The sequence below is a fragment of the Drosophila montana genome, unplaced genomic scaffold, assembly GCF_035044405.1.
Source record: "Drosophila montana isolate Dmon_TW-CO22-7 unplaced genomic scaffold, ASM3504440v1 contig_3257_1, whole genome shotgun sequence".
Lineage (NCBI taxonomy): Eukaryota > Metazoa > Arthropoda > Insecta > Diptera > Drosophilidae > Drosophila > Drosophila montana.
In genome coordinates this window covers 1,290,718-1,316,101 of record NW_026998140.1, presented here as the reverse complement: position 1 = coordinate 1,316,101, position 25,384 = coordinate 1,290,718, and the positions used below count along the sequence as shown (strand labels likewise).

Here is a 25,384-nt window from a genome sequence, read left to right as displayed (position 1 = left end):
AAGTTCCATAAAACTTATTTTGTGGCTTTCCCGCACAGGCGTATTTCCCAGAATGGCGTCTTAAATTAAATTCTTAAATTCTTTACAGCTCAGCTTGCGCGTTGGACATTCAGTAATTCAATCAAACATTCCAGAGGAAACAGTTTATATATTTAGATAACAAAATAGCGCAGTACTTTGTTTACAACAGTGTAGGATGTGAAATATGAAGCATAAAAATACTGTTATCAAAATGTGGTAAAAAGCTATGAAATAAAATGACGTCAGATAATGCGCTGATTAATAAGCTTGCCAGTTAAAAAAAATAGTACAAGTGCTAGGCATTGCTTAGGTGAATGAGCTGGCATATGTGCTGTTCCAATCCCGCGCGAAGACACTCTGCAATTGGTTGCGTATGGTGCCTGTTAAGCCGGGCTCTGTGTCCTTTAGGACCAGGCCAATGCCGGCAGTGTCTGTGAAATAATCCCCAGACCAATTGGAGGTGCCTATATACGCGACTCTGTCAGTGACCATGTACTTGTTGTGATTGACGCGACCATAGGGTATGCGCTTTTGATCCTCATCTGCGGGCACAATAAAACGGCGCTGCAAAACAAAAGAAAATTAGTTTGGAAGACAATGTTATCTGTAAGCTAGGCGCTCACAATTTGTATATCCACATGCGGGTGGGCCATGGTCAGATCCTGCAGCGAGCGCAAATAGTTATCCTGGCTGGCATCCGAATGCTTCCACCAGGAAATGAGCAGTTTAACAGCCACGCCGCGCTCCACAGCCGCGGTGCGCAGCGCATTGTCAATGGCCGGCCAGTACTGGACCTTGGGTCCAAAGACAATCAATGGATAGTAATCCATGACAGCAATATGCACGAATTTTAGAGCACCATTTATCGTCGTTAATATGGCATCCAGATCATGGGTGCGTCCTGAGGCCGAGAGTGGGGGAGGTGAACTGGCTGCAAAGGCCTGCATTGTGTACGTCTTGTTCACTCTTAGCCACATGGGCTGGTCCTTATTGTAGTTGGTTCCGTAATCGAAGGGCCAGGAAGATGGTATGCGTGCGTCGGTATTACTGCCCAGATACCAGTATGCCTTGAAGATCTTTGCCAAATCGCTGGTTAATTGCGGACAATTTTGAGCCAAGACGCCGAGCTCCTTGACTTGGGTCAGCGCACGCCAGTCCATGTTGGCACTGCCCAAATAAAAGTGCTCTCCGTCCACAATCCAGAGTTTTGTGTGCAGTATGCCGCCGCCCAGGTACTTGGGAAAATCCAGGGATACCACCTCGGCGGCACCATAACTGGCCAGTAATTGTGTGTCCAAATTTGGTGAAACGCTCGAGGGTTCGCTTTGTGCAATACGTATTTTGATCTTAGATGTGGCAATGGCATTGTTCAGCAGACGCTGGAAAATCAGCTCTCCAGGCTGAGCGCTGCTCTCATTCGAGCCCGTGTCCTCGCCACGCAGCGACCAGTAGTAGGATCCAATGTCTAGCGAGGATTTGCTAGTGTCCAGCAGTCGCTGCCAGGCCTCAAATGTGCTCATGAACTTTGGGCTGTTGGGTGTAAAGTTCAGGCCAATGGGTATTGACTCAACCAGCGTTATATTGCAATCGTATTTCTTATCGTCACGCTGATGTACCGGAGATCTGAGCATCAGTGGCTTGGGATGAAACATCGAGCCGGCTAGAAAAAGCAACAGAAATGTGGTTAAAAGGAACATTTGCAGTGCATGCACGTTTCCTCTTTGCACATTTCTGTCCGAGGCATTTTCGGCGTCCGCATGATTGAGCAACGGTTGTTCTTTGTACATTTTACACAGTTAACTATTTTTAATATATATCTTTGGTTGACGCGTGCTCTTTATTTCTTTGTCATATCATTATCGCTAAAGCAATACTAAAATGGTGACGATTGTCAAATAACTGTTTCTAACCCGATACTTATCGATTAACCCGCAAAAGCTTTAGCGGCAATAGCGTTGCCGTTTTATTTTATTTCTCCTCAAATCTAGCCGTTTTGAGGGTTTAAATTAAGCAGGCAATATGTACTTCCCAAGCTTACATCTGCCTGCTCTTGAAAGTCCAATATTACTTTATTTGAATAGAGTTAATAAAATAATCCTTATTCAACCTGCCACGAATCGACACTTCGCTTTTTATTTATACTGTTCTGCTTAAATATTTTTTAGCTGTTTTTAATCGTCAAGCGAGTTCCACAGGTACTATCGATACAATTGCTATCGATTTATTGACAACATTTTCCCATTTCTAAGCCTAAAATATAATAAACAACAACAGCTGATTTTACAATTTACGCATTTACAATGTTGCGAAACTTGACCTTTCTTAAACGCAGCAAGTATGTCGAACACACTAACATTAATTGCAACTAATTATTAAATCTTAACAGTCGATTAAGTCAATCACTGCTTAGCGCGCTAACAAGAAACAGCAGCTTGGATGCGACTGCAACCGGCGGCTTTAAGCAACAGACCGCGGAAACGGTGCGCGAGGTTAAGCATCATGATAATTTGGCCGCAGATTGGTGGAATAAGAATGGTCCAATGGCAGCGCTGCATGCCATGAACGAAATCAGGCAAATATACCAGTAAACACACAAGCAATTAGCTAACTACAACAATTTCTGTTATTAGGGTACCATTAATACGCGATGGAATTGTGGCGCGCGGCAATGTGAAGTCACATTACATAAACACAACAAAAGTCTTAAGTGGACAACGTATCTTGGATGTTGGCTGTGGTGCCGGTCTGCTGACCGAGCAGTTGGCTCGCTTGGGCGCTCACGTAACCGGCATAGATCTCGGCGAAGAGCTGATTAAGGCTGCACGCGCACATTTGGCTAATTGCAGCCCCGAGCTCTGCGATAGAGTCGAGTATAAAATGGAACCAATTGATCAGCATGCCAAAGGAAATTGCGAGCGCTATGATGTGCTGATACTTTCTGAAGTCCTGGAGCATGTAGACGATAAGGTGGCGTTGCTGAGCTCTTGCGTACAGACGCTCAAGCCGGGCGGCTCCATTTTCATAACCACCATGAATAAAACCTTGCCCATGTGGCTCGGCGGCGTTGTGCTGGGCGAGTATGTGCTGAATATAGCTCCAAAGGGAACACATCATTGGGACAAAATGATTGGGCCACTAGACGTGCAGCGCATATTGGACACAAGTAAGTACAATAGATTGAATGGCTATAGTAAAACCTTAACCCTTTTTCTTGCAGTGAATTGTCAGACCGTTCTCGTCAATGGCAGCACATACGATTTTTGGCGCAACACTTGGCGCTGGATAAACTCCACACAATTGTGTTATGCGCTGCAGGCCGTTAAGCAAGTGCCAACCGAAAGCAGCTGAGCAAATTTATTGTACGATATATATTTAAAATCTAAGCACCTATGTCATATCTTATAAAGAATATGATAGTCTATGAATCCTCGTCGTCCTCGTCCTGGCGCGGCTTTTTGAATTCCGGCTTTTTTTGCCATTTTGGATTGCCGTTGGATTTGCGCTTGTTAAACTCGTTTTTCGTTGCGAATTTTTTGCTCATCGTTTTGCTTGCGGCCGGTGCTTGATTCGCATAGTAGGTTTCGGCCATCTCCTGGTCTGTGACTTCTTTGGGCTGATCGGGTCTGGTTCTGCCCTGCTTTTCGGCCAGCTCCAGCTCCATCAAACGCTCTAATTCCGGATTCATGCCACGAAAACTAAGTCGACCATCGATAAGTCCGGCGCATATGCTATAGCTTGGCTCGATTATAAAATTCGAATTACTATTGAGCATCTTTTGGTTTAGTTCATTGGAGTACAGTGCGCGGCTCTGCTCGTCATCGTCTTCCTTTGCCACTTTGGCTTTGGTGCGTTGCATGAATTTCATGTCCAGCACGCCGCGCGAAAGTCTTGGCTTCACTTTCGAAGGCATTTTATGGTTTTACAATCTTTTTTATTTAATTCGAAAAAAAATCTACAGGCACGTTGTTTCCCCAATAGAATGTGTGAGCAAAACAAAATCAAAAGTAGTGGTGGGCAACAGATCAACAGTGTTGCAAAATACGAATGCTGCGATGCCATGTGGGCGCGCATGACTCGTTTAAAATAGTGATTGGAGATGCATGCCGTAGAAATAAATCCAAATATCGGTTGTTAAGGTGATAATAATAACAATTTAAATATAATTTTATAGTGTAAAAGCTACACGTGTTTACTGCAACACGTCTCAGAGCCACAAACTAAAAGTGCACTTTCTCGCATTATCATTGAACATGAATAAAAAAAAAAAGACAGGAATGTAGACAGCAAATGTGATTAAAATATATAGTAATATTGAGTGCTGAACTATAATTGAATTATTAGAAGGGTTAATATGGGCCACAAATATGTTATTTCAAGACAAGTTGCATGGGGAAAAAATGAATATCTGCGTGACACGCAATTAAAGCAGCTGTAAAAGCGCGCCCCTCACACACTCACATGGTGCTTATTAAAAACGTGGTTAACCAGGACGATAAGTGCATCGCCAAAGCTAATATTCTAAGCACTTTGCAAGAAAATAATATAAAAGTTACGGGTAAACTCTAAAATATGGGTAAAATAAAAGAATATAAATAAGCATGTTTAATTGTTCGATAAACCTATTTGGTATTTCGATAAATTGGTACAGCTGCAATCTTGTCGACAATGTAAACAGATAAAACTGTGATTTGAATAAGAGTATTGTGCTTAAATATATAAATTTTGTCCTTAATTAAGATTTGTAACAAGTTAACTGAATGTTTTTGTTGCATAAGGGCGTCATTAGTTAATTGCGCCAACCTTTTTGTTAGATTAATTGTGGTGGCTAATCGATAAGTTGGCAAAGTACAACCTTGGTGCGCAGTGCTGGGAGAATGAAAAAAAGTGACATAAATGGCGGAATTGTGCTCAAGCGCCAACATTTGTATTTAATTGAGATTTATATTAAAAATACGTGAATATTTTCATCGTTTAAACACGCAGCAATTCAATAAGGCCAACAAATTAGCCATTCAACATCGAACAGAGACTTTTATTTAAGTGCGCGCCATGTACAAGCGTAAATCTGGTGGTGTAGTACCAAGGCAGCGGATCACTGCCAGCAGCAGCAGCCCCGATATTGATGACTCTGCTAGTGTCCATGAGGCCGAGTCGGAATCCAAAACCTATGGCACTTTCCACATAGACCTACCGACGGAACCACAAAAACCCAAAATACAAATACAGCAGCAGCAACAACAATCAACGCAAACATCACAAACATCACAAACACCACAGCCCCACAGTCAACAGCAGCGCTCGGTGGGTTCGCTGGTGTTGTTGACCCAAAAATTCGTTGAACTGATGAAACAGAATGGTGGCACGATTGATCTGAAAGAGGTAACACTCGTATGCATCTTCAAAATTTCGAATTCACTCACAAATATATATTCTTGCAGGCCACTAAAATCTTGGACGTACAGAAACGTCGTATCTATGATATCACCAACGTCCTGGAGGGCATTGGACTGATTGATAAGGGCAGACACTGTTCGCTAGTGCGTTGGCGGTAAGGATTATGCCAACATTGAGCGGAACGCTATTCTGTCATAATATGCTTATTATTTACTTAACCAAAATTCCTTTCACGGCTTTGTGTGTTCCTGCACCTGAGCCTTTAGAGACAATGTTCACTTGTAGAGAGACTCCCTCGGAATTCTCTCTCGATTAAAACTAATCAACCTTTTCCATCCATCGGAGTAAAGTCATGAAATACTATATAGATCGATAGAATGCAAATTTAAATGTTATATATATATAAAAATTAATAATCTATGTTTGTATTTTCTACTTAGCGGCGGAGGTTTCAACAATGCCAAGGACCGCAAGGAATACGATATTGCCTGCGAAAGGACGAATCATTTGAAAACAATTGAGGAGGATTTGGACAGGCAATTGGAGTATGCGCAGCGTAATTTGCACTATATAATGCAGGATCCAACCAATCAATCGTACGCGTATGTAACACGGGATGACCTACTGAAAATCTACGGCGATGATTCCGTTTTTACCATACCCAATTATGACGAGGAGGTCGAAATTCAGCGCAGTGATGTAGGTAGACCCAAATTTATGGCCTATATCCTAGCTCATTATTTGTTGTTAACCATTTTTGCAGCATGAGTTACGTGTTTCATTGGATAATGGCAGCACGATCGATATACGCTTGGTAACCAACCAGGGCAAGGGTACGACAAATCCAAATGATGCTGATGGGCCGTTCGATGATCGGTATTTGGACACACCATCGCCATCATCGTCGCCGTCGCATTCCAGCGACGCAGGTGCCGGCACAGGCAACGTAATCAAGGATGAGCATACGTACTCTTGTAATCCCGAGATGAAGGAAGAGATGAAGGCACTCGAAACTGAGCTGACGGCGAAAGTAATCTTTCAAAATTATATGTCTGGCCACTCACTGAGGCGCTTCTATCCCGATGATCCACATTTAGGTATGTTCAATATCAATTTATCTGCTTGTATGATCCTAAAATGGTTTTTGTCCTTTATCATTTTAGAAAATCCGCCGCTAGTGCAACTGAATCCACCACGAGAAGACTTTAATTTCGTACTGAAAAATGACGAAGGCATCTGCGAGCTATTTGATGTACAGTGTTAGGCAATTCGCGATTGTAATTGGCCGAGTGCGTTGTGCAAATATTTAAGATTAGTAAAATTTTGACCTTTAATATTGTTTTATAATGTAGACATTTTAAATTAGATTAATTGTAATGTACTTTTGGGCCAATAAAATACGTCGATGCGTATACATGTACATATACACATTCGTATGCATAAGAAATTGACGCACTTTTTAAATATATACAAGTGCTTTTATGTGAAGAAGATAAGGAAACAGATTTGGGCGCAATTATCCAAAAAACTTAACAAAAGGCGCGCTACTTTTATGATAAGTGACAGCAAATTCAAGTCGATGGCACTTATCGATACAAGCTTTAATGTGCCATAAATTGCCTAAGGTCAGCAAAAATGTTTACTGATGTAATAAAGCTCAAGGGATTTCAGAATCCCAATTGATTAAAGATCAAACCATAAGAAAAAGCGCTCCAGTTGAGTATTTAGATACATTGTCTGGTATCGATAGGAAATTCGCAAAAAATACTCATTACCTATCGACAATTTGCAAAAGTATCACTGGCCACCATTTGTGCAGCCCCGACATAACGGCACTTGTCAAAGCGCGAGACATTAAAGCAAATACTGGCGCACTTTGTCGTTAACATTTTCACGTGGAATCGTTTCGGTATAACTTGAAAAACTGTGGATAGAATTTGAAAATTAAAGATGCGTCGCCGTGATATTTTACGGATGTGGGCGCAAATAGTCCAACAGACGGGCATAGAGAAATATACGGCGGAGGAATGGCAGGAAAACTACGAAGAGTTCTGGAAATGCATGCAGTCTCCCACAGATCCATATATACGCATTGAAAGTGTAAATAAATGTACAATCGGGGTGTTAAATCTATCATTTACATTCAAGTTTCTTCTCTTACACATAGATCGATCATCTGCTAAACGATCCGGCATTTGTGAATCAGCAACAGCAGCCGCCAAAATCGACTTCAGCGAAACGTAAATCTAAACCGAAAGCTGAGCATGCGTTGGTCCATAATTATGACGAAACGGAGCCACTGGCTTTATGGCGGAAGCGCATTAAATCGGAGACAAATATCTTGTTGTCGAAAGAATCAAAGGCAACTAAAGCCAAGACGCAGACCCGGAAAACAGTTGCCACAGCAGCAAGTAAAGATCGTATTCCAAAGGGAAAGGAAACTGATGAACAGATGCTAAGCCGGAATGCGCTTGCTCCAAAATTGACAAACAATCATTTGAGAAAAAGTGCTATCGATGTCCAGGCTAATGTGGTAGGGGAAAAATTTGGTATCAACCGCGGTCGTCCATCGCTTTTCCAGGATGCATCGTTGGAATGCCAACCGGGTAAGGAGCAAGTTCAAGCTGAGGAGCTAGCTAAGCTACACGAAAAGCGTGAACAGCATCAAAATCAGCATGAGGAGACGGGTATAGAGATTGAACAGCTGGAAGCTCAAGAGGAGGAGATAGATGTAGAGAATGTAGAGCAGGAAGCTCAACAAGATCAGCGGCAGCAAGAAATTGAACAACCGAAAGCTCAAGATCGATTAATTCTTAAGATTAAGAAGCAAAAAATTCAGCATGAGTTGCTGTATGAGCTGGAGCAAGAAATTGGTCAGCAAAATCTGCCGAACCAGCAAAAGAATAAACTAATTCTTAGGTTTAAGAAACAAAAAATTTACCACATAAATGGGCTGGAGCAACAAGTTGAGCAACAGAAGCAGGAAAAGATTATGTTGCATACAAATCAAGAAAAGCAGCTTGTTCACGTATATGAAGACATGGAGCAGCAGGAAACTCTATTGGAGGAGCTGGAGCTACCAGAATCAGAGATTTGGGAGCAAGAAATTCAGCAAGATCCGCTAAGTGAGCCGGATCATGAGTTTCAGGAACAGAAGCAAAGAAATATAAAACAGAATTTGCCAAAAGAGCAGTGGGAAGAAGATAATGGCCAGCACGAAGCACCGCAGGTGCAGCAGATTCAACAAATGATACAGATTAAGAAGAAAAAAGTATACCAGCAGCTGATGGATGAGCTGGAAGAAGAGATTGGCAACCAAAAAGCTCAACAGGAGCAGCTGCAGCAGGAGAATGAGAAGCTTCCGAATCCATTAAAACAGAATGGAAAGCAGAAAGATCAAAAAGAGCTGCTGGATCAGCTAGACCAAGAGAGTGAGCAGCAGAAGCCGCAACAAGATCAATTAATGCTAGAGATTAGAAGGCAAAAAGTACACCAAGAGCTACTAACTGAGCTGGAGCAGGAGATTGAGAAGCAGAAAGCAGAAAAGGAGCAGTTGGAGCAAAGAATTCAAAAGCAGCAACTTCAAAAGGAACAGCTAAATATTGCTGAACAAGAGGAGAATCGACGTAGGCAAAGGACAGATCAAGAGGAACATCAGACCGATTCTGAGCTGGATATTGTGTCGTCGCAGCCCAAGGTATGTGACATGACTGACAAATTTGTTGAATAAAAACCTAAGAACTTGTTTGTATGCCCTTTAGAAAAGCAACAAAAACGGAAGTCCGGCCATGCAAAATAAACTAGCCAATCAGTCGAACAGAAAGCAAGCGAAAAATGCAAGCCCAGAGCAAGTCGCTGAGTTGGAGCAGGAGTCCACGCCACGTCGAATACGCACGCGCTTACAATGCTCCAACCAAGCAAATCAAGAACAACAACGGCAACAGCAACTGAATGCGATTAGAAGATGCAGCAGATCGAAGCGTCAATCAAATGCTGTAATCTTAGTTTGCGCTACCCTCGAGTACTTGCCACATAATAATCAATTTCTTTTGTTACCGCAGATGAACGCTCAAATTGCGCACATTTCACAAAAAGCAATCGACTTAACGCCGACTTCTGATTCACCCAATTCCGCTGCTGACACGAATTCGCAATCAAATGAGCCAGAAAATCTCTGCTTACCCAAGGGCGGAAATCAACTTGAAGCTGTGCCAGAAACTCAAGACGAGCACAAATTGAATTTAAGCCAGACAAAAGACTTCTCCAAGGAGTCCCTTGCGAAACCCCTTGAGAATGATTCCAAAGCCGAATGTGAGCTGGAGGATATGCTCATCAATGAGGCTATGCAGCTGAGCGCTCCACTTGCCGCACCCACGGATCTCGGCCAGCTATTGGCCGACGATGGCAAATGTGGCGTTGCGGAAATCGATCGCTGTTTACAGATCTTTAATGATAAAACGCCAAGTGAGATTGATCATCAAATAGCTGATACATCGGATTTCTTTGATAATTTGCCCAATTTGTCGACAATAGTTGAGAAAACGCCACTCGAAATGGACACGGCTATGAACAATGTGCTCAATTATGATGACGATGATGATGATGATGACGATAATGATGCCATATCAGTGACCACATCCTGGGACGGCGAAGATGAGCCCTTTGGCTATACAAATTCTGCCAAGCAGCCAACTGAAAATACAAAAGTTGCGCTGGAGGAAAAAGACGCCGCACAGCCAGCGAGAGCCGAAGAGAGCTTGAAGGCAGTTGCTCAGGTTGATTCTACGGTGTCTTCCGCCAAGACGCGTCTCAGCGAGTTGGTTAATTTTCGCATACCCAAGAAAGCAAATAGACAGCCGGAAAGGCAGCAAGGGAAACAGCCTCCGGATCTAATTTTAAGAAGCCAGCAGCAGCAGCAACATCGGAGGCCACAACCAGTCAAGCAACGGCCAATCCTACCTGCAGCCAGAGGCAGCCAAAGATCAGCTGCAGAAACGACCGTCAACTCTGGTCCAATTTTTGCGCCACCCTTTCGCTTGCCCCCTGAACCGGACAGCGCACTCTCCGGCATTCCAAATATTTATACAAACGAGTGCAAATATTTCATATTTGGCATCAAATGCTGGCGCTTCTTGGATGGCCAATGCGACCAAATCAATTGCCAGCACACGCTCAGCGGTCCGTGGGAGGTGCAGCGGCGCCTGCAGTCGATGAAGTTGGACCAATTATGCGACACGTACAGCATGGTGTTGCGTCATGGACTGCTCTTCCGAAACTTTTTCGTCGTATTCGCTGAGATCTTCGGCAATCGGGGCATGAGGTGGCATCTGCTGCGAATGGTTCAGGATTGTAGCCTTTACATGGCATATTGTGCGCCCTTTATCACGGATATTTATTATCTGCTGCTGCGCTACGATCTGGCGCCTCCATTTGCGGCGGCGCAATTCATGAAGCATCTGTGGCGTCCAAATATTGGACATGCCTACCCGGATTTGACCATGCAGCTGCTCCGAATACTCGCCGCAGCCGATTGGTTTAACTATATACCAAATCTGAATCATCTGTTCTACAATCAGAGCTTTCCCATACCCGTCGAATTTATGGCCTGTTTGGCCCATGATGCTGTCGGCAAGGATGATCCGGTGCTCGTTAAAAAATGCTGGGAGCTGGTGCTCTTCAGTCCCATCGATCGCAACGACGAGGCCTTGAGCTCGGTTATTAAAATTTTGCAGAACTGGAGCGAAACTGCCGGAAAGCTGCAGGCGCATGCAGGTCAGCCGGCGATGCGGGAGCAACTGTTGCCGCGACAGCAACAATTGCCGCATCGCTATGTCAGCTTGCCGCAGGCCGAAAAGATGGCCTACAATCTGACGAATCCGTTTCGACACACCTTCGAGGATAATATCGACTTGAGCGATTTTTAGGACAACGGGTAAGCTATAAACAGAAGCGATTATCGGATTGACGAAGCTTAAATACCTTAAATAACATTTAGCTATATATATGAGCTATATTATAGGGTGGTCCTATGTCAATAAAAGTTTGCTCGAATGTTGAAGTCCTTGAAATTCTCCTTGCCTTTGCGCGGTTTGATCAGTATCAGTTTGGTTCCAACTCCTTCCCTTACGGTTTAGTTTGTTAATCCGGTTTAACACTTTCTTAATATCTGTTTTTGGTCAAATTTAAGTCAAAATATTAATGAAACAATTCAACTTTTGGTTTATTAGGTTTGATTTGTGACTTCAGTTTAACACATCCTTGAACTCAGCTTTTGGTGAAATGAAATAATTCAACTTTTAGATTAATTGAACTCAGTTCGATTTCTGTCTAAGATTAACATCTACCAAATAAATCCAATGCCTGGAGCCTTTTGTTCGATTTGTAGTAATTGAAATCGAGTTGATTCGGGTTTCAGTCGTTTGTCTGTAATAATATAGACTATAAAAACATTATCTACTATAAAAGCTTGAATATATGCATTAGCATGAAAAATGTCGTTGGTTTTAAATGGTAAAATAAATTCCAACTCCAAGCTCGACCAGATTGGGTTTGCCTTTAAGGAATGCGCTTCCGACACTAATCAATATATTATATATAAATATATTTATTATTAGCTTCTACTAAAATACTCCCCTCTCTCTTTGCAGCAAACATTGACCTCTCGGACTCTGGACTTAATCGTTTATTGCTGTTGAGCAGCGTTTACAAATATTCATTTTAACAATATCGTACAAATTTCGTATTCTTGCATTTTACACAATTGAACTGTGTATATCAATTTTTTTTTTTATTAAAATACATTTCTAAATAAACTTAAGGATTAGTTTCTTTTTTTGCCCCGGCTCCAATTCTTTTTCGCCCCGCCGCCACCTCCGCCACGGCCAGCCCCCGCACCCTTGCCCCTATTACCCCCCACGGGCTTCATGCGTTTGCGCGCCCCCGTAAACTGCTCCGAATCATCGATGTCGGCGGCAGCGCGTTTGCCCCCCTTGCCGCCTTTGTAGCCCTTGCTATCCTCCAGATCCTTGAGTTCCAGCTTAGCGGTGCGCTGCGCCTCGGCGACGCGCTCCTGCAGCGCCATTACCTCGTCCTCCTCGCACTTGTAGAGCGGCAGCTGTTTGCCCAGCAGCTGCTCGATGCGCTGATACAGCTCAATGTCGTACTGGGTGACCATGGTGATGGCCTGACCGGAGCGACCGGCACGTGCTGTGCGGCCCACACGATGTATGTAGTCCTTGCTGTGCGTGGGTATATCAAAATTGACAACGACATCGACGTGTGGTATGTCCAGGCCACGCGAGGCCACATCCGTGGATATCAGTATGGAGCGATTCTTTGCCTTGAATTTGTTCAGAGCCGCCAGACGCTTGTTCTGGGACATCTGGCCGTGCAGCGGTATGGCGGCGAGTCCTAAGGCGCGCAGCATCAGCGCCGTCTTCACGGTATTGTTGCAGGTGCTGCAGAAGATCATGAAGCTGTTGCCCGCCAGTTCGTTGAGGATGTGCACGAGATACACGTCTTTGTATTTGACTGGTATGAAGAGATAATACTGCTGCAGCTGATCCACAGTTTGATATTTGTTGGACACCTCCACCTTGACGGGATCCTTGAGGGAGGCACGCTGCAGCTTCTTTACCTTCTTGGTCATCGTCGCGCTGAACAGAAACGTGCGACGTTCGCGCGGCAACACCTTCAAGATCTTGTCCAGCTCCACCTCGAAGTCCATGTTGAGTATGCGATCGGCCTCATCCATGACCAGGTATTTGATGGCCTTCAGATTGAAGCCCTTCAAGTTCTCCAGATGATCCACCAGACGACCGGGCGTGGCAATGATAATGTGCGGCTTCTTTGCCAGCTGCAAACCTTGCGCCACCATGTCCATGCCGCCGACTATCACGCAGCACTTGATGCCAATGCCGCTGCCTGTGGAGAAGGGAAAGGGAATTTTTTTAGAAAAAGGCGAATCGCTGGCTTGCATATCTTTCTTTTAGCTAATTTACTCAGAGGTAGTGACGAATAAAGAAATAATAATTTCATATTTTCGTTGAAGAACATAAAATCAAAAAGGGTTTCACATCATTGTGGACATGTATATACAGTGGGGGCAATTAAATTGGCAACACTTTGCATTTAAAGTGTCCCCAAATGTTTGGCCGCCATTGTATATAGGCAAATTTATAACTGTACACTCACCGAGCGCCTCGAACTGTTCGCCTATTTGGAAAGCCAATTCACGTGTGGGCGTCAGCACCAGGGCAAAGTAGCGCTGCGGATTCTCGAGCAGAGCATGCAGAATGGGCAGAGCAAAGGCGCCCGTTTTGCCCGAACCGGTTTCGGCCAGGCCAATGACATCTTTGCCTTGCAGTGCAACAGGTATCGCCTCTTTTTGAATTTTTGAGGGCGCCTTCCATTTCAGCTCCTCGCACGCCTTGCACAACGTGTCATTCAGGCCCTACATTTTGAAAGTTTCTGTTATGGTATGAAATTGATTTGGGTATTTTGAGAAATTTACAAGATCTTTCCATGTCAGCGGCTGGTCGTCTTTGGGAGCCTCTTCTGCTTCATCAGCTTCGTCGGGGTCACTTGTGTCTTGTTCTGCAGCATTTTCAGCGCCATCTTCCTCGGCTTCTGCGTCCTCTTCAATTTCTTCTTCCTCACCGCTTAGCTCTTCCTCGCTTGTTTGCAATTGTGCTTGTTCATCTTCTGAAGTTTCCGACATTTTGTTACATATTTTATTCGCCGTTGCTTTAGCGGATATTACCAGTCGTCACACGTGCTCGCACAGAAAAGAACGCTGCGTTGGATAATGTGGGAGATGTGAGCTATCGAAAATGAATCGATTATTATTTGCTTTGGCGGCAACCCTAATTGAGGATGTGGCGATATTTACTTCACATGTGGCTATATATCAGGGTCACATTTTCGCCTTTATTATTTTCAACTCTATAAAATGGCGAACGCGTAGAGCTTTTTTTTTATTAAATCGCGAACCATTGCTACACATTTATATAAAAGTAAAAACTGGAACCACTTTTTAGTGCTAGCGGTCTTCAGTAGCCCTAAACTACTGAATGAACAAACTAGATCAATGGTGATTCCTTTGGTTCGTTCACCTGAGGGATAGTTCGTTTTGCTTGGTTCGTGAACAATTAATTTGCACGACAAAACGAAGTTAAAAATAACAAAAACTTAAAAAAATTTAGTGTTCAAATGAAAAGTAAGCACTTGCAAGAGCACCATATTGCGCATACAGCTACAGCAGACAGTTGAATAAGAAATCAATACCAACACTCGGTGAAGATGGATTTTTCGAGCAATCAAAACGCCCACCAAATATACGAGCGACAATTCCGATACAACTGAAACATTTACATATGTGACGAGGTGTTAATTTGTTGTTATCTGCTGTAGTTGTTGCTGTTAGTAAAGCCAGTGATGATGTTTTTTTAACAATTTGCAATTGCATTTTAGGTAAACCATAAAAATCCATTGTGAAAAATTGTGGGGTGGTGGGAGCAAAACGGATACTCAATAGTAAAAAGAGCGTAAGCCAGCGCGAGCGAGTGTGTGTGTGTGCACATTGGAGAGGAGCATGACATGTATTTGATGTGTACTCAGCGGCCGAAGAGAGCGCATTAAACAAGAACAAAACACACACACACAACTGCGAGAAAGCTTGTTGTTGTTGTCGGTGTGGGGGAGTCAGAGTCGGTTACGAGAAATATACGGCGTAAAGCGTGTGGGGATAACATAAAGCTAACATACACACGTACACCTACACATTTGTAGCAAGCAGAATATTTTGCGAAGCTCGCACTCCACATAGAGGCACACAGCAAAAAGGGCAACAAAATGAATCCGGCAGTGGATGCGTGGGCTGTTACCCAGCGTGAGAAGCTCAAGTACCAGGAGCAGTTCAAAGCTCTGCAACCGCAGGGCGGCTTTGTGACCGGAGCCCAGGCAAAAGGATTCTTTTTGCAGTCGCAGCTGCCGCCGTTGATCTTGGGTCAAATATGGTAAGTAACGGAACTGACTCACTTGTTATGTATTTATTACATTTATCGGCCATGCAACGCTGTTGACAAGATAAGAACAAAACAACAAACAGTTATTTTGCTGACGTTTTGTTTTGTTCTGGTTTTCATTGATATAAATTAGAGATGTGGCTTTGGGTATGTGTGCGTGCGCTCATGCTTAAGCACGACCCAGGAGAACATGAAATTTCGTGAGGAAAAAATAAAAAAAAATGTGTTTAATCTTAAAATATATAATATGAAACACACTTTCTATTAATTTTAAAAAATAAAATTTTTTTTTTTTTTAAAGTAACTTGTTAAAAGTATCAAAAGTTTGAATTGTCAAAAAAAAATTATAATTAAAAATCTTTTATTTTCATTTTTTTTGTATTTTAACACGATTGTTTTAAGATTTTTCGAAAAACTTCACGAAATTGCTTAATAGAAATCATATTTGACCAAAATTTAAAATGTATATATTAAGCCAAAGTTCGAATTCATTGGAAATTAAAATAAGCTCCCAAATATGTTTTAATTTTCAAGCGAACACTGACTAGTGAATAAATATATAACCGTAGCTCAAATAAAAAACACTCCCACTCACGACTCACGCACACATCTCTAATATGTTGTTTTTTGTATTCCATATGCAGGGCACTGGCTGACACGGATTCCGATGGAAAAATGAACATCAATGAGTTTAGCATAGCTTGTAAGCTTATCAATCTAAAGCTGCGAGGCTTGGAGGTGCCCAAAACGTTGCCGCCCACATTGCTCAGCTCTCTAACGGATGCGGCTGCCATTGGCGGACCGACGCCCACGATGACGCCACGCGGTTCGACCAGTTCAATGAGTCCCATGGATCCACTCAAAAGCATTGTTGCAGCTGTGCCGCCGGCTGTGCCCGTTGCTATAGCTGCTCCTCCAATTGTGGTGCCACCGATTCCGGCTCCGGCACCGGCTCCAGTTCCGGTGGTGCCGATTCCAGTTGCTGTGCCTGCAGCAATTGTCTCGCCACCGCAAAGCAATCCACCTAGTCGGCATATGTCCATCTCGGAACGCGCGCCCTCCATTGAATCACCGTGAGTAAATCAAGAGTTCTCCTAACCTTGAGCCTCTATTAATCGTCTCCGTTCACAGTCAAGGCGAGTGGGCCGTGCAGGCGGCACAGAAACGTAAATATACGCAGGTATTCAATGCGAATGATCGCACCCGTTCCGGCTACCTGACGGGCGCCCAGGCGCGAGGCGTTCTTGTACAGAGCAAATTGCCGCAGGTGACGCTGGCGCAGATCTGGACGCTGGCCGATGTCGATGGCGATGGGCGGCTCAGCTGCGATGAGTTCATCTTGGCCATGTTTCTGTGCGAGAAGGCCATGGCTGGCGAGAAGATACCCGTGAGCCTGCCACTCGACTGGGTGCCGCCCAGCTTGCGCAAGATCAACAAGTCGCGACCGGGCTCCGTGTCTGGCGCAGGTTCACGTCCCGGCTCGCAGCCCGCTTCGCGGCATACGTCGGTCTCTTCCCAGGGCGCCGTCATGTCCGACGCGGATCCTCTTGCGGGCTTGCCGCAAAGTAAGTATTGCCTAAGGAAATATAAATAATTATGTGTAACAATTGTCTACCTTTGTCCAGCTTCATTCGAGGACAAGCGCAAGGAGAACTACGAGAAGGGCAAGGTGGAGCTGGATCGCAGGCGCAAGCTTATGGAGGATCAGCAGCGCAAAGAGCGGGAGGAGCGTGAGCGCAAGGAGCGCGAAGAGGCGGACAAGCGCGAGAAGGCACGGCTGGACGCCGAGCGCAAGCAGCAGGAGGAACTGGAGCGTCAGCTACAGCGCCAGCGTGAAATCGAGCAGGAAAAGGAAGAGCAGCGCAAGCGCGAACTGGAGGCCAAGGAGGCAGCTAGAAAGTGAGTAGTTGCAAAGGAAAATCTTACAAATAATTAATTGTGCCTTTGTTTAGGGAGCTGGAGAAGCAGCGCCAGCAGGAATGGGAGCAGGCACGCATTGCCGAAATGAATGCACAAAAGCAAAGGGAGCAGGAGCGCGTGCTCAAGCAGAAGGCACACAACACCCAACTGAATGTGGAGCTCAGCACGCTGAACGAAAGGGTGAGTAGCTAATCCCCCACTATTCAACCAGAGCTAACGAAGTTCTCTCACAGATTAAGGATCTGTCGCAAAAGATATGCGATACACGCGCCGGGGTGACCAATGTCAAGTCCGTGATCGATGGCATGCGCACCCAGCGCGACACTTCGATGAGCGAAATGGCCCAGCTGAAGGTGCGCATCAAGGAGCAGAACGCCAAGCTGCTGCAGCTAACACAGGAGCGTGGCAAGTGGGAGTCCAAGAGCAAATCGAGCGGCGGCATTGCCGGCGACACAGCACAGCAGGAGCAGCTAAACGCAGCGTTCGCGCACAAGCAGGTGGGCAGCGGATAAATGATCAAATCTGAATCTGAATTTTGTTAACTCTAATCTCGACTGCAGCTATTGATCAAGCAGATCAAGGACAAGGTGGTGAACATTGAGAAGGAAATCGAATCGAAGAAGGAGGATCTCAATTCGAATGATGTGACCATGCAGGAGCTCAAGGCCGAGCTCGCTGCGCTGATTAACAAGTGCGAGGATCTGTACAAGGAGTACGACGTGGAGCGCACCGCGGTACTGGAATTGAAATATAATCGCAAGAACGAAGCAGCCACAATCAGCGCCACATCCGCCTGGGAAACGAGCAGCGCCTGGGGCAGCTCCGCTGCCAGCGATGTGCCCGCAGCCGCAGCTGTTGATGCCTATGCCGGCTATGGCCTAAGCATTGATACAGTCGGTGCTGCTGGTGAAGAAGCTGTTGTCGATCTCAGTGGACCGGCGCCGGAAGGTTTCGTTAAATATCGCGCCGTTTACGAGTTCAACGCCCGGAACGCTGAGGAGATTACGTTTGTGCCAGGCGATATAATACTGGTGCCATTGGAACAGAACGCCGAACCCGGCTGGTTGGCTGGTGAAATAAACGGCCATACCGGCTGGTTTCCCGAGTCCTACGTGGAGAAGCTGGAGGAGGTGCCAACGGCATTGGCAACAGCACCGGCAGTGGCAGTGCCAGATGTTGTCGAGCCCGCCGCGACCCAAACCGATAGCTACTTGGACAATAACGCCTTGGCGGCACAGCCAGAGCTGGCAACAGCGACTGTTGCTGCTGCTGCTGTAGGCGATGTCGAATACTATATAGCCGCATATCCTTATGAATCCGCCGAGGAGGGTGACCTGAGCTTTGGCGCCGGCGAAATGGTCATGGTCATTAAGAAGGAGGGCGAATGGTGGACGGGCACAATTGGCAATCGCACCGGCATGTTCCCATCGAACTATGTGCAAAAAGCGGATGTCGGCACAGCCGCTGCCAATGTCGTTCCGGCTGCCGTCGAGCCCGAGCCCGAGCCTGAGCCCGAGCCCATCGAGCAGGTGAGTCGCTAAAATGTTCACAATAAATCCAAGACTTGACTTCGGTTTGCCGAAGCTGAAATAGCCTTGCAGTTGGGAGATATATATGGAAAATTAAAGAACTTAATGTTTTCTGATTATATCTAAAGTATTACTAATATTATATAATGCTATATATATATTTTTAATATAATCACAGATGTTCCCAGTTTAATTGAAAGTTGACCCTCTGCAATGGCATACAAAAATGTCCTAGTCGTGTTTTAACCATATCATGTGCTCATCTACTAATCCAATGCTTTTCATTTGCTAAACCCCCAATCATCTCGATACACACACATCATGCTGCTCGCTCGTCCAGGAGGTCACACCGAATGGCATTAATGCTGCTCCCGCTGCTGCTGCCGCTGCTGCTGCTTATGCTGCTCAGCCAGAGGCGCCAGAGCCGCAGTCGTCGATCCAGCCGCAGGCACAGTCACAGCCACAGTCACAGCCACAGCCACAGGCGCAGGCGGTTGAGCTGGAGGAGTCGCATACAATCGAAGATCTCGACATTGAAGTATCGCAGATAAACACGCAAAACAAGACACAGAGCGAACCGGCCGAAAGCTACAGCCGGCCCATGTCACGTACTTCTTCCATGACACCCGTAAATAGTTGACCTACATGCGCCCAACATTTCCAACGCCATAAATTTTCACTAATCCCACCATTCCTTTCATTTACCTTGCAGGGCATGCGCGCCAAACGTTCGGAGATAGCACAAGTAATTGCACCATATGAGGCAACCAGCACGGAGCAGTTGTCGCTGACACGTGGCCAGCTGATCATGATACGCAAGAAGACCGACTCCGGCTGGTGGGAGGGTGAGCTGCAGGCCAAGGGCAGACGGCGTCAAATCGGTTGGTTTCCCGCCACCTACGTCAAGGTGCTGCAGGGCGGACGCAACAGTGGACGCAATACGCCCGTTTCCGGCAGTCGCATTGAAATGACCGAACAGATTTTGGGTTGGCTATAGAAAGTACTTTATAAATTACAAATTTTAAACGATTGTTCATTTGCAGACAAGGTGATTGCTCTCTATCCGTACAAAGCACAAAACGACGATGAGCTCTCGTTTGACAAGGACGACATCATCAGCGTGCTGGGCCGCGATGAGCCGGAATGGTGGCGCGGCGAGCTGAACGGGCTCTCCGGTCTGTTTCCCAGCAACTATGTGGGTCCATTTGTCACGTCCGGTAAGCCAGCGAAAGTGAACGGCACTAAAACACAGTGAATCTCCACGAGAAACGACAACAACAAAATCCACAACCATGACGATGCTTTACAACTAGTTTCATCCCCAACCAACACACACACGCACACTCGCGCTCTCTCACACACACACACATTCCAGTTTATATTTGTATTTGCTCAAATTATATAATTTTTCCTGGATATCGAATAAGTAAAGCCAATTTGTTCTCGCCACGCGTAACGTCTTGAAAAGCTAGTTTATCTTATGATGTTTAATTATAATTTGTTGCAATATGTTGTAATTATCCTGTATATTGTTAATTGTTATTATTTAGTTGTTTAGCAATTATTTAATTTTAAGTTAAAAGCCCCGCAGCCCAAACACCTTTGTATCCTTGTTAGCCAATCTTTAGCTTTAATTTGATACTGATTTGCATTTACATGCATATATACACATATACTATACTATATACATATATATTTATCGTACGTACATCTTGTGTATTTAGTAGTCCATTGATTTTGTATTTATTTTGTGTAATTTTTTGTACTTTTACCTTGCTATTATTTATACAATTATACACCTACATATGTTTATGCTGTACATAAAATCAATCGAAAAACCAAAATCGAAAATCTAATTAAAATATTATTTTCAATTTGAAACTCTTGAAAATGCGGCGCACAGGAAACGTATAACGAGCCATCGGGTTTGGTCTTTAAGCGACGCTAGGAATACGCCACAACAAAAACAACAACAAAAACAGGTCTATAAAAGGATCCATAATATTAAGTTGGTCAACAAATTATCCAAAATCTAGTCGAAACTTAGCGAGCATTTATTTATTTTCAAACCTTTCTCATAATCATATTCCATCCCAAATGTATTAAAAGATCCTGATATATATTTCATATGTTTTTTTTTTCCGAAAAATTGAATTCAAAGTGAAGACTCGCTCTATTTTCTGGATTGTTATCTTTCGTTTTCATATTTCGAACAGCTTTTTAGTTTTATGGATGGATATTTTTTGGAAGTGCTCCAAAGTTCTCCTACGTCATAGAATCAAATGTGCAAACTTTAATGGAAATCTCATAAATGTAATCAATCAAATTACCATTCAAAATACAAATCGCAATCGAAATCAAGTTACACATATAAACATATTTAAAAATATATATATATATATATATATATATACATACATAATATGAGATAAAACATATTTATATCAAAGGCAATTACAGTTCTGTTGTATTAGATGTGTGTTTAAACTTTAAAGCCCAATGCATACATACTATATACATATACAAATTTAAAGTGTTTTTTTCCCCAAGAAAAATCTAAAGAAAAAAAAAGAAAATGAAAGAAATATACATATACTAACTACCTACAAAAATACACACACACATATATAAAGATGGTTTTCTGTGTTTTCCAATAATATGCGCATGTATTTGTATATAACATATAACTAATATTAATTGTTAACTAAATACTAAGCATCAAGACCATTCACAATTATATAAAACAAAAAAAAAACAAACAAATAACATAAATAAGCACACATACGACAGCAGTATTGGTAATATGTATAACTTCTGCAATTGCTTAACAATTTACGAGTATTTAGTTTGTTTATAAAATTGATTTAATTTTTAACTAATTTAAGCGCTTAATTCAACTGCCATATTTCAATTAGTTTGATTTGTTTGCAAGCAAAGTTATCAGCAGCATTTACAAGCAGTGTTGTCAGCAGCATTTACAGCGGGGTTAAAAGTTGATTAGTGTATTGTAAAAAACCAAAAAAAAACAAAAAAAAATGGTATAAACTATTGTATAAAACGTTTTGAATTGCAATTAGCTACATATTTAAACATGATATTGAGCATATACTCTATTTAAACCAAATAGCTATATTACGTTATGTTCTGTTAGTTGAGGTTATGTCTAGTCCTAAAATATATATGGTATATATATATACATATATTGTATCTATGCTATATCTACAAAACACACTCTCGATTGCCTTTCAAAATGATAACCAATACATAACATGATGAACTTTATTCGTAACTTGTTATTGCATACAAAAAAAAACTATACATAATATGCATCTATAGGCCCTAAAACTATTTAAAAAAAAAAAAGAAAAGAAACCCGAATCAATTAACCGAAAAAAAAAAATCCTCTGCTAAATGCTTGCCTAAGCCCGAAATTGAAATTCTTTTCAGTTTTCGCAAGTGTTTAGCTGAGACCTTAAAGACATATTTACATATGTGCAGCTATTGTTGGGTTGATTATGAATTATAAAAAAAAAGCTATATATATATTTAGTAAATACTACAAATTTCTTTAGCAAAATGTTAAATAGAGGCAAAACAAAACAAAAGAAAAACTATTTCTGTTTATCTTGAGTATGGGCTACGCACTTCTTATAGAGCCAAACACACACACACACACACACACACACACACACTTGCATACATATAATGCTCATATACGCGTATTTGTTTAACTCGTTAAAGCGTTCATGAATTTAACTAAGCAGTAAAAGAAATATAAAACAAACAAAAAAAAGAAATTAAAAATAAAAATAAATAGCAAAAATTGATATATGTACGCATCAATGTTGCCAACTCAGCTATTTTCTACACAAAATTTAGCTATTTTCAAGCTGATTCGGCTACTTTTTGGCAACTCAACGGCTCAGCAAGCTAATTCAGCTATTTTAATCAATTCTCAACACTGGATTTAGTTACTTTTTCTTAAGCGACAGTTGGCAACACTGGTGCGCATTAGCTAACAAACTCACACACACACACACACACACACACACACACACACACACACACACACACACACACACACTACACACACACATACACACACACACACACACTTTAAATGCGAAATGATGACCATCGATATACATATTTACCTACATACTAACATACAGACATATGCATACATATACATACATATATATATACATTACAGAATATGTAAGCTATGCCACGCATGGAACTTGAACTCCTTGTCGGAAATTCTTGTACACATACAAACATAAATACATGCATAAATACATACTAACAACAAATATATATACATACATATATATAGAGAAAATTGAAAATGCAAAACATAAAAGAAAAATAACATTTAACATATTAAACTATATCAGTTTCAAATGAAATAAGATTATGAAATTAAAAACAAAAAAAAAAACAAAAAAAATTAAAACATATTTGGTGAAATAAATGTATAAACGGAATTTCAAAAAACAAAAATATATTTGAGCATTACGTGTACAATTATTTGGTGGCGGCTTCTCGAAGGGAATTCCAGAGATTTTGATTCAAATTTTCATGTGATTTGGATAAAAAATAATTAAAATTATTTAACAATTTTTTTTGCTTAAAAAGTTCATGATTTTTCCTAACGAAATAAAAAGTTCTCTACAAATTAAATAAATAAATTTAATTAAATTCCTCATTTAAATTATCTGAAATCTGTAAAAATAAAAATTTTATGAATTTTAGAATATTTAGAAAAAATTGAAGTCAAATAAAATGAGACTCAAAAATCAAATAATGAAAATCTCTGGAAAACCGCGTTTATTTTTAATTTTTAAATAAATACAATTTATTGTTTGTTTTGGTTTTCGATTCTCTAGATATTCGTCTTCTGTACTTACGCAGTGCCCCGGACTGAAATCGAAAAAGCGCCGACCGCAAGCGGCAGCAACAAATCGAATCAGATCGCGCGACGTCCACTGCAGCGACTCTGGCAGCACTGGCGCCAGCACGGGCCCGCGCCCAGCGTTGCCATACCGGACGAACGACTGCGCGGCAAGGTGCAATCGGTGCACATATCGAAGCGCAGCAATGGCCAATTGATGGGCTGCGCCTACGTCACGTTCGAGTGCAATGAGATTATGGCCAGGGCCATGCTGCAGGAGGACCAGGATAATCGCCTACTCGGCCGTGACGTCATCCTGGACTGGCAGCTGCCCAAGAAGCGCAGCACCCAATGGCGCTGCTGGTGCTGACCTCCATATTGTATATACTATATATACATTTGATCTGATTTGTAGTTTGCTTTGATTTTCGTTCGATTTTTATTTTTAGTAAAATTCTCTTAGACAATATTTAAAATCAGTTTAACAGTTTACAAGTTTTTTCTTTTTTTTTTTTTTTTGTGTGTTTTGCTAAATAATTTGGTGAGTTTTATTTTTTTGTAATTATTTTGTTTCATTTTCCGTTATATTTAGGTCAAGTTATTTATTCAAATATGCACAGCTTAAGGCCTACAGCATGAAAATTGCAAATTAATTCAATTTTCTTCTACTTTATTTTCTATTTTTAGCAAATTTCATTTATGAGCTGACGCTTTTTATATAAAGTGTTCATAATTCATTTATCATGCGATTTATCGTGCATAATTCTTAGTTTATATAGAAAACGCGCTCATAGTTAACACAGCTCTGATTTTATTTTTTTTTAACTTTTTTTTTGCATCGATTTTTCTTTACTTTTTTGGTGAAATGACAATTTACAAGAAATGCAATTTCTTGTAGCTGTTTATTGTCTTTCGTTGAAATAATAAAAAAAAATATCTTCGTTAACTAAACACAGTTGTTTTTTTTTATAGTTAGTTAGTAGCTGACTATATAATTGGTATTATGCCCGATTTAATTTCAGCTTTAATGTGCATATTACGAAGGCAATTTGTTGGATATATTCACATAAAGAATCACTCAAGACAAATAAGAAGTTACAATTTTCTACCAAGCATGTGAATTTTACATTTATTTTGAGGTTATGCTTTGCAATTTTTTGAGGTTAGGAAAAAGAAAATGGCTTCCGGTCCGATATTTCGACTACATATTGAACATATTGAACTGTCTTTAACATTTATTTGCAATTTTCTTGGGGCTGCCGCGTTCTACGTTCGTACAGTCAAAATTCACGCGTACTTAGACGATAAGATTTACACTCGTGCTGCACATTTCTCATTAGTTTTGTGGCTCGTAAATGTTTACAAAAATAATTTATAAATTACACAACTCTCGCTAAATAGCTATACATTAGTTATAGTATATATGTATGTATATGCCTATATAGTTATTTACTAGATTAGTTTTGCTTAAAAATAGATTTCTTTTAATATTAAACGTAGCTTTACGACTTCAAGCGGCTAGTTTCCGGTTCACTTTTTACACGCTGACTAACTGTATCGTTAGCTAGTTAGTTAAGTACGACTAAAATTGAACTAAATAC

The 25,384-nt window shown here is 42.1% G+C and overlaps 7 protein-coding genes across 14 annotated transcripts; 4 read left to right on the top strand and 3 right to left on the bottom strand.

Annotated features, from left to right (window-relative positions):
* Nucleotides 1–128: 128 nt before the first annotated feature.
* Nucleotides 129–1,874, bottom strand: Pld3 (Phospholipase D family member 3). The gene is made up of 2 exons (XM_064690374.1): nt 645–1,874; nt 129–585 (listed from the first exon to the last, which is right to left on the bottom strand). The coding sequence occupies exons 1-2, from the start codon at nt 1,806–1,808 to the stop codon at nt 328–330; spliced, it is 1,422 nt and encodes a 473-aa protein (XP_064546444.1). The 5' UTR covers nt 1,809–1,874; the 3' UTR covers nt 129–327.
* A 525-nt stretch (nt 1,875–2,399) lies between these two features.
* Nucleotides 2,400–3,446, top strand: Coq3 (ubiquinone biosynthesis protein COQ3, mitochondrial). The gene is made up of 3 exons (XM_064690343.1): nt 2,400–2,593; nt 2,652–3,184; nt 3,239–3,446. The coding sequence occupies exons 1-3, from the start codon at nt 2,562–2,564 to the stop codon at nt 3,367–3,369; spliced, it is 696 nt and encodes a 231-aa protein (XP_064546413.1). The 5' UTR covers nt 2,400–2,561; the 3' UTR covers nt 3,370–3,446.
* Nucleotides 3,319–4,001, bottom strand: Mpp6 (M-phase phosphoprotein 6). The gene has a single exon (XM_064690342.1). The coding sequence runs from the start codon at nt 3,929–3,931 to the stop codon at nt 3,440–3,442; it is 492 nt and encodes a 163-aa protein (XP_064546412.1). The 5' UTR covers nt 3,932–4,001; the 3' UTR covers nt 3,319–3,439.
* A 138-nt stretch (nt 4,002–4,139) lies between these two features.
* E2f2 (E2F transcription factor 2) lies at nt 4,140–6,835 on the top strand. Of its 2 annotated transcripts, XM_064690341.1 has the most exons (6): nt 4,140–4,157; nt 5,005–5,400; nt 5,460–5,569; nt 5,856–6,114; nt 6,179–6,512; nt 6,579–6,835. In XM_064690341.1, the coding sequence occupies exons 2-6, from the start codon at nt 5,071–5,073 to the stop codon at nt 6,677–6,679; spliced, it is 1,134 nt and encodes a 377-aa protein (XP_064546411.1). In that variant the 5' UTR covers nt 4,140–4,157; nt 5,005–5,070; the 3' UTR covers nt 6,680–6,835. The 2 variants fall into 2 exon arrangements, with proteins under 2 accessions (XP_064546411.1, XP_064546410.1); XM_064690340.1 differs by lacking the exon at nt 4,140–4,157 and having other exon boundaries at nt 4,880–5,400.
* A 400-nt stretch (nt 6,836–7,235) lies between these two features.
* On the top strand, nt 7,236–12,258 carry del (deadlock). 3 transcript variants are annotated; one of them, XM_064690415.1, is made up of 5 exons: nt 7,236–7,515; nt 7,583–9,112; nt 9,177–9,879; nt 9,949–11,347; nt 12,063–12,258. In XM_064690415.1, the coding sequence occupies exons 1-4, from the start codon at nt 7,366–7,368 to the stop codon at nt 11,337–11,339; spliced, it is 3,774 nt and encodes a 1,257-aa protein (XP_064546485.1). In that variant the 5' UTR covers nt 7,236–7,365; the 3' UTR covers nt 11,340–11,347; nt 12,063–12,258. The 3 variants fall into 3 exon arrangements, with proteins under 3 accessions (XP_064546485.1, XP_064546483.1, XP_064546484.1); XM_064690414.1 differs by having other exon boundaries at nt 7,237–7,515; nt 9,177–9,410; nt 9,477–11,347; XM_064690413.1 differs by having other exon boundaries at nt 9,177–11,347.
* pths (porthos) lies at nt 12,080–14,221 on the bottom strand. The gene is made up of 3 exons (XM_064690422.1): nt 13,928–14,221; nt 13,609–13,867; nt 12,080–13,338 (listed from the first exon to the last, which is right to left on the bottom strand). The coding sequence occupies exons 1-3, from the start codon at nt 14,132–14,134 to the stop codon at nt 12,236–12,238; spliced, it is 1,569 nt and encodes a 522-aa protein (XP_064546492.1). The 5' UTR covers nt 14,135–14,221; the 3' UTR covers nt 12,080–12,235.
* A 267-nt stretch (nt 14,222–14,488) lies between these two features.
* Dap160 (dynamin associated protein 160) lies at nt 14,489–24,262 on the top strand. 5 transcript variants are annotated; one of them, XM_064690417.1, is made up of 12 exons: nt 14,489–14,632; nt 14,887–15,431; nt 16,085–16,513; nt 16,572–17,005; nt 17,066–17,339; nt 17,393–17,540; nt 17,594–17,857; nt 17,921–18,889; nt 19,230–19,517; nt 19,602–19,875; nt 19,933–20,106; nt 23,804–24,262. In XM_064690417.1, the coding sequence occupies exons 2-12, from the start codon at nt 15,268–15,270 to the stop codon at nt 24,151–24,153; spliced, it is 3,768 nt and encodes a 1,255-aa protein (XP_064546487.1). In that variant the 5' UTR covers nt 14,489–14,632; nt 14,887–15,267; the 3' UTR covers nt 24,154–24,262. The 5 variants fall into 5 exon arrangements, with proteins under 5 accessions (XP_064546487.1, XP_064546490.1, XP_064546491.1 ...); XM_064690420.1 differs by having other exon boundaries at nt 23,779–23,932; XM_064690421.1 differs by lacking the exon at nt 23,804–24,262 and adding an exon at nt 20,793–20,947.
* Nucleotides 24,263–25,384: the final 1,122 nt, after the last annotated feature.

What these genes read in the sequence shown, in the direction of transcription:
- Pld3 (XM_064690374.1), bottom strand. Translation starts at nt 1,808, where the DNA reads ATGTACAAAGAACAACCGTTGCTCAATCATGCGGACGCCGAAAATGCC. An exon ending in CGCATGTGGATATACAAATT is followed by an intron (nt 586 to 644) that starts GTGAGCGCCTAG and finishes TTTGTTTTGCAG; the next exon opens with CGCCGTTTTATTGTGCCCGC.
- Coq3 (XM_064690343.1), top strand. Translation starts at nt 2,562, where the DNA reads ATGGCAGCGCTGCATGCCATGAACGAAATCAG. An exon ending in CATGCCATGAACGAAATCAG is followed by an intron (nt 2,594 to 2,651) that starts GCAAATATACCA and finishes TTCTGTTATTAG; the next exon opens with GGTACCATTAATACGCGATG. An exon ending in GCAGCGCATATTGGACACAA is followed by an intron (nt 3,185 to 3,238) that starts GTAAGTACAATA and finishes TTTTTCTTGCAG; the next exon opens with TGAATTGTCAGACCGTTCTC.
- Mpp6 (XM_064690342.1), bottom strand. Translation starts at nt 3,931, where the DNA reads ATGCCTTCGAAAGTGAAGCCAAGACTTTCGCGCGGCGTGCTGGACATG.
- E2f2 (XM_064690341.1), top strand. Translation starts at nt 5,071, where the DNA reads ATGTACAAGCGTAAATCTGGTGGTGTAGTACCAAGGCAGCGGATCACT. An exon ending in GCACGATTGATCTGAAAGAG is followed by an intron (nt 5,401 to 5,459) that starts GTAACACTCGTA and finishes ATATTCTTGCAG; the next exon opens with GCCACTAAAATCTTGGACGT. An exon ending in TCCCGATGATCCACATTTAG is followed by an intron (nt 6,513 to 6,578) that starts GTATGTTCAATA and finishes TTATCATTTTAG; the next exon opens with AAAATCCGCCGCTAGTGCAA.
- del (XM_064690413.1), top strand. Translation starts at nt 7,366, where the DNA reads ATGCGTCGCCGTGATATTTTACGGATGTGGGCGCAAATAGTCCAACAG. An exon ending in CATATATACGCATTGAAAGT is followed by an intron (nt 7,516 to 7,582) that starts GTAAATAAATGT and finishes TCTTACACATAG; the next exon opens with ATCGATCATCTGCTAAACGA. An exon ending in TTGTGTCGTCGCAGCCCAAG is followed by an intron (nt 9,113 to 9,176) that starts GTATGTGACATG and finishes TATGCCCTTTAG; the next exon opens with AAAAGCAACAAAAACGGAAG.
- pths (XM_064690422.1), bottom strand. Translation starts at nt 14,134, where the DNA reads ATGTCGGAAACTTCAGAAGATGAACAAGCACAATTGCAAACAAGCGAG. An exon ending in CGCTGACATGGAAAGATCTT is followed by an intron (nt 13,868 to 13,927) that starts GTAAATTTCTCA and finishes TTCAAAATGTAG; the next exon opens with GGCCTGAATGACACGTTGTG. An exon ending in CGAACAGTTCGAGGCGCTCG is followed by an intron (nt 13,339 to 13,608) that starts GTGAGTGTACAG and finishes CCTTCTCCACAG; the next exon opens with GCAGCGGCATTGGCATCAAG.
- Dap160 (XM_064690417.1), top strand. Translation starts at nt 15,268, where the DNA reads ATGAATCCGGCAGTGGATGCGTGGGCTGTTACCCAGCGTGAGAAGCTC. An exon ending in CAGCGTTCGCGCACAAGCAG is followed by an intron (nt 17,858 to 17,920) that starts GTGGGCAGCGGA and finishes TCTCGACTGCAG; the next exon opens with CTATTGATCAAGCAGATCAA. An exon ending in GGGTCCATTTGTCACGTCCG is followed by an intron (nt 20,107 to 23,803) that starts GTAAGCCAGCGA and finishes GTACTTACGCAG; the next exon opens with TGCCCCGGACTGAAATCGAA.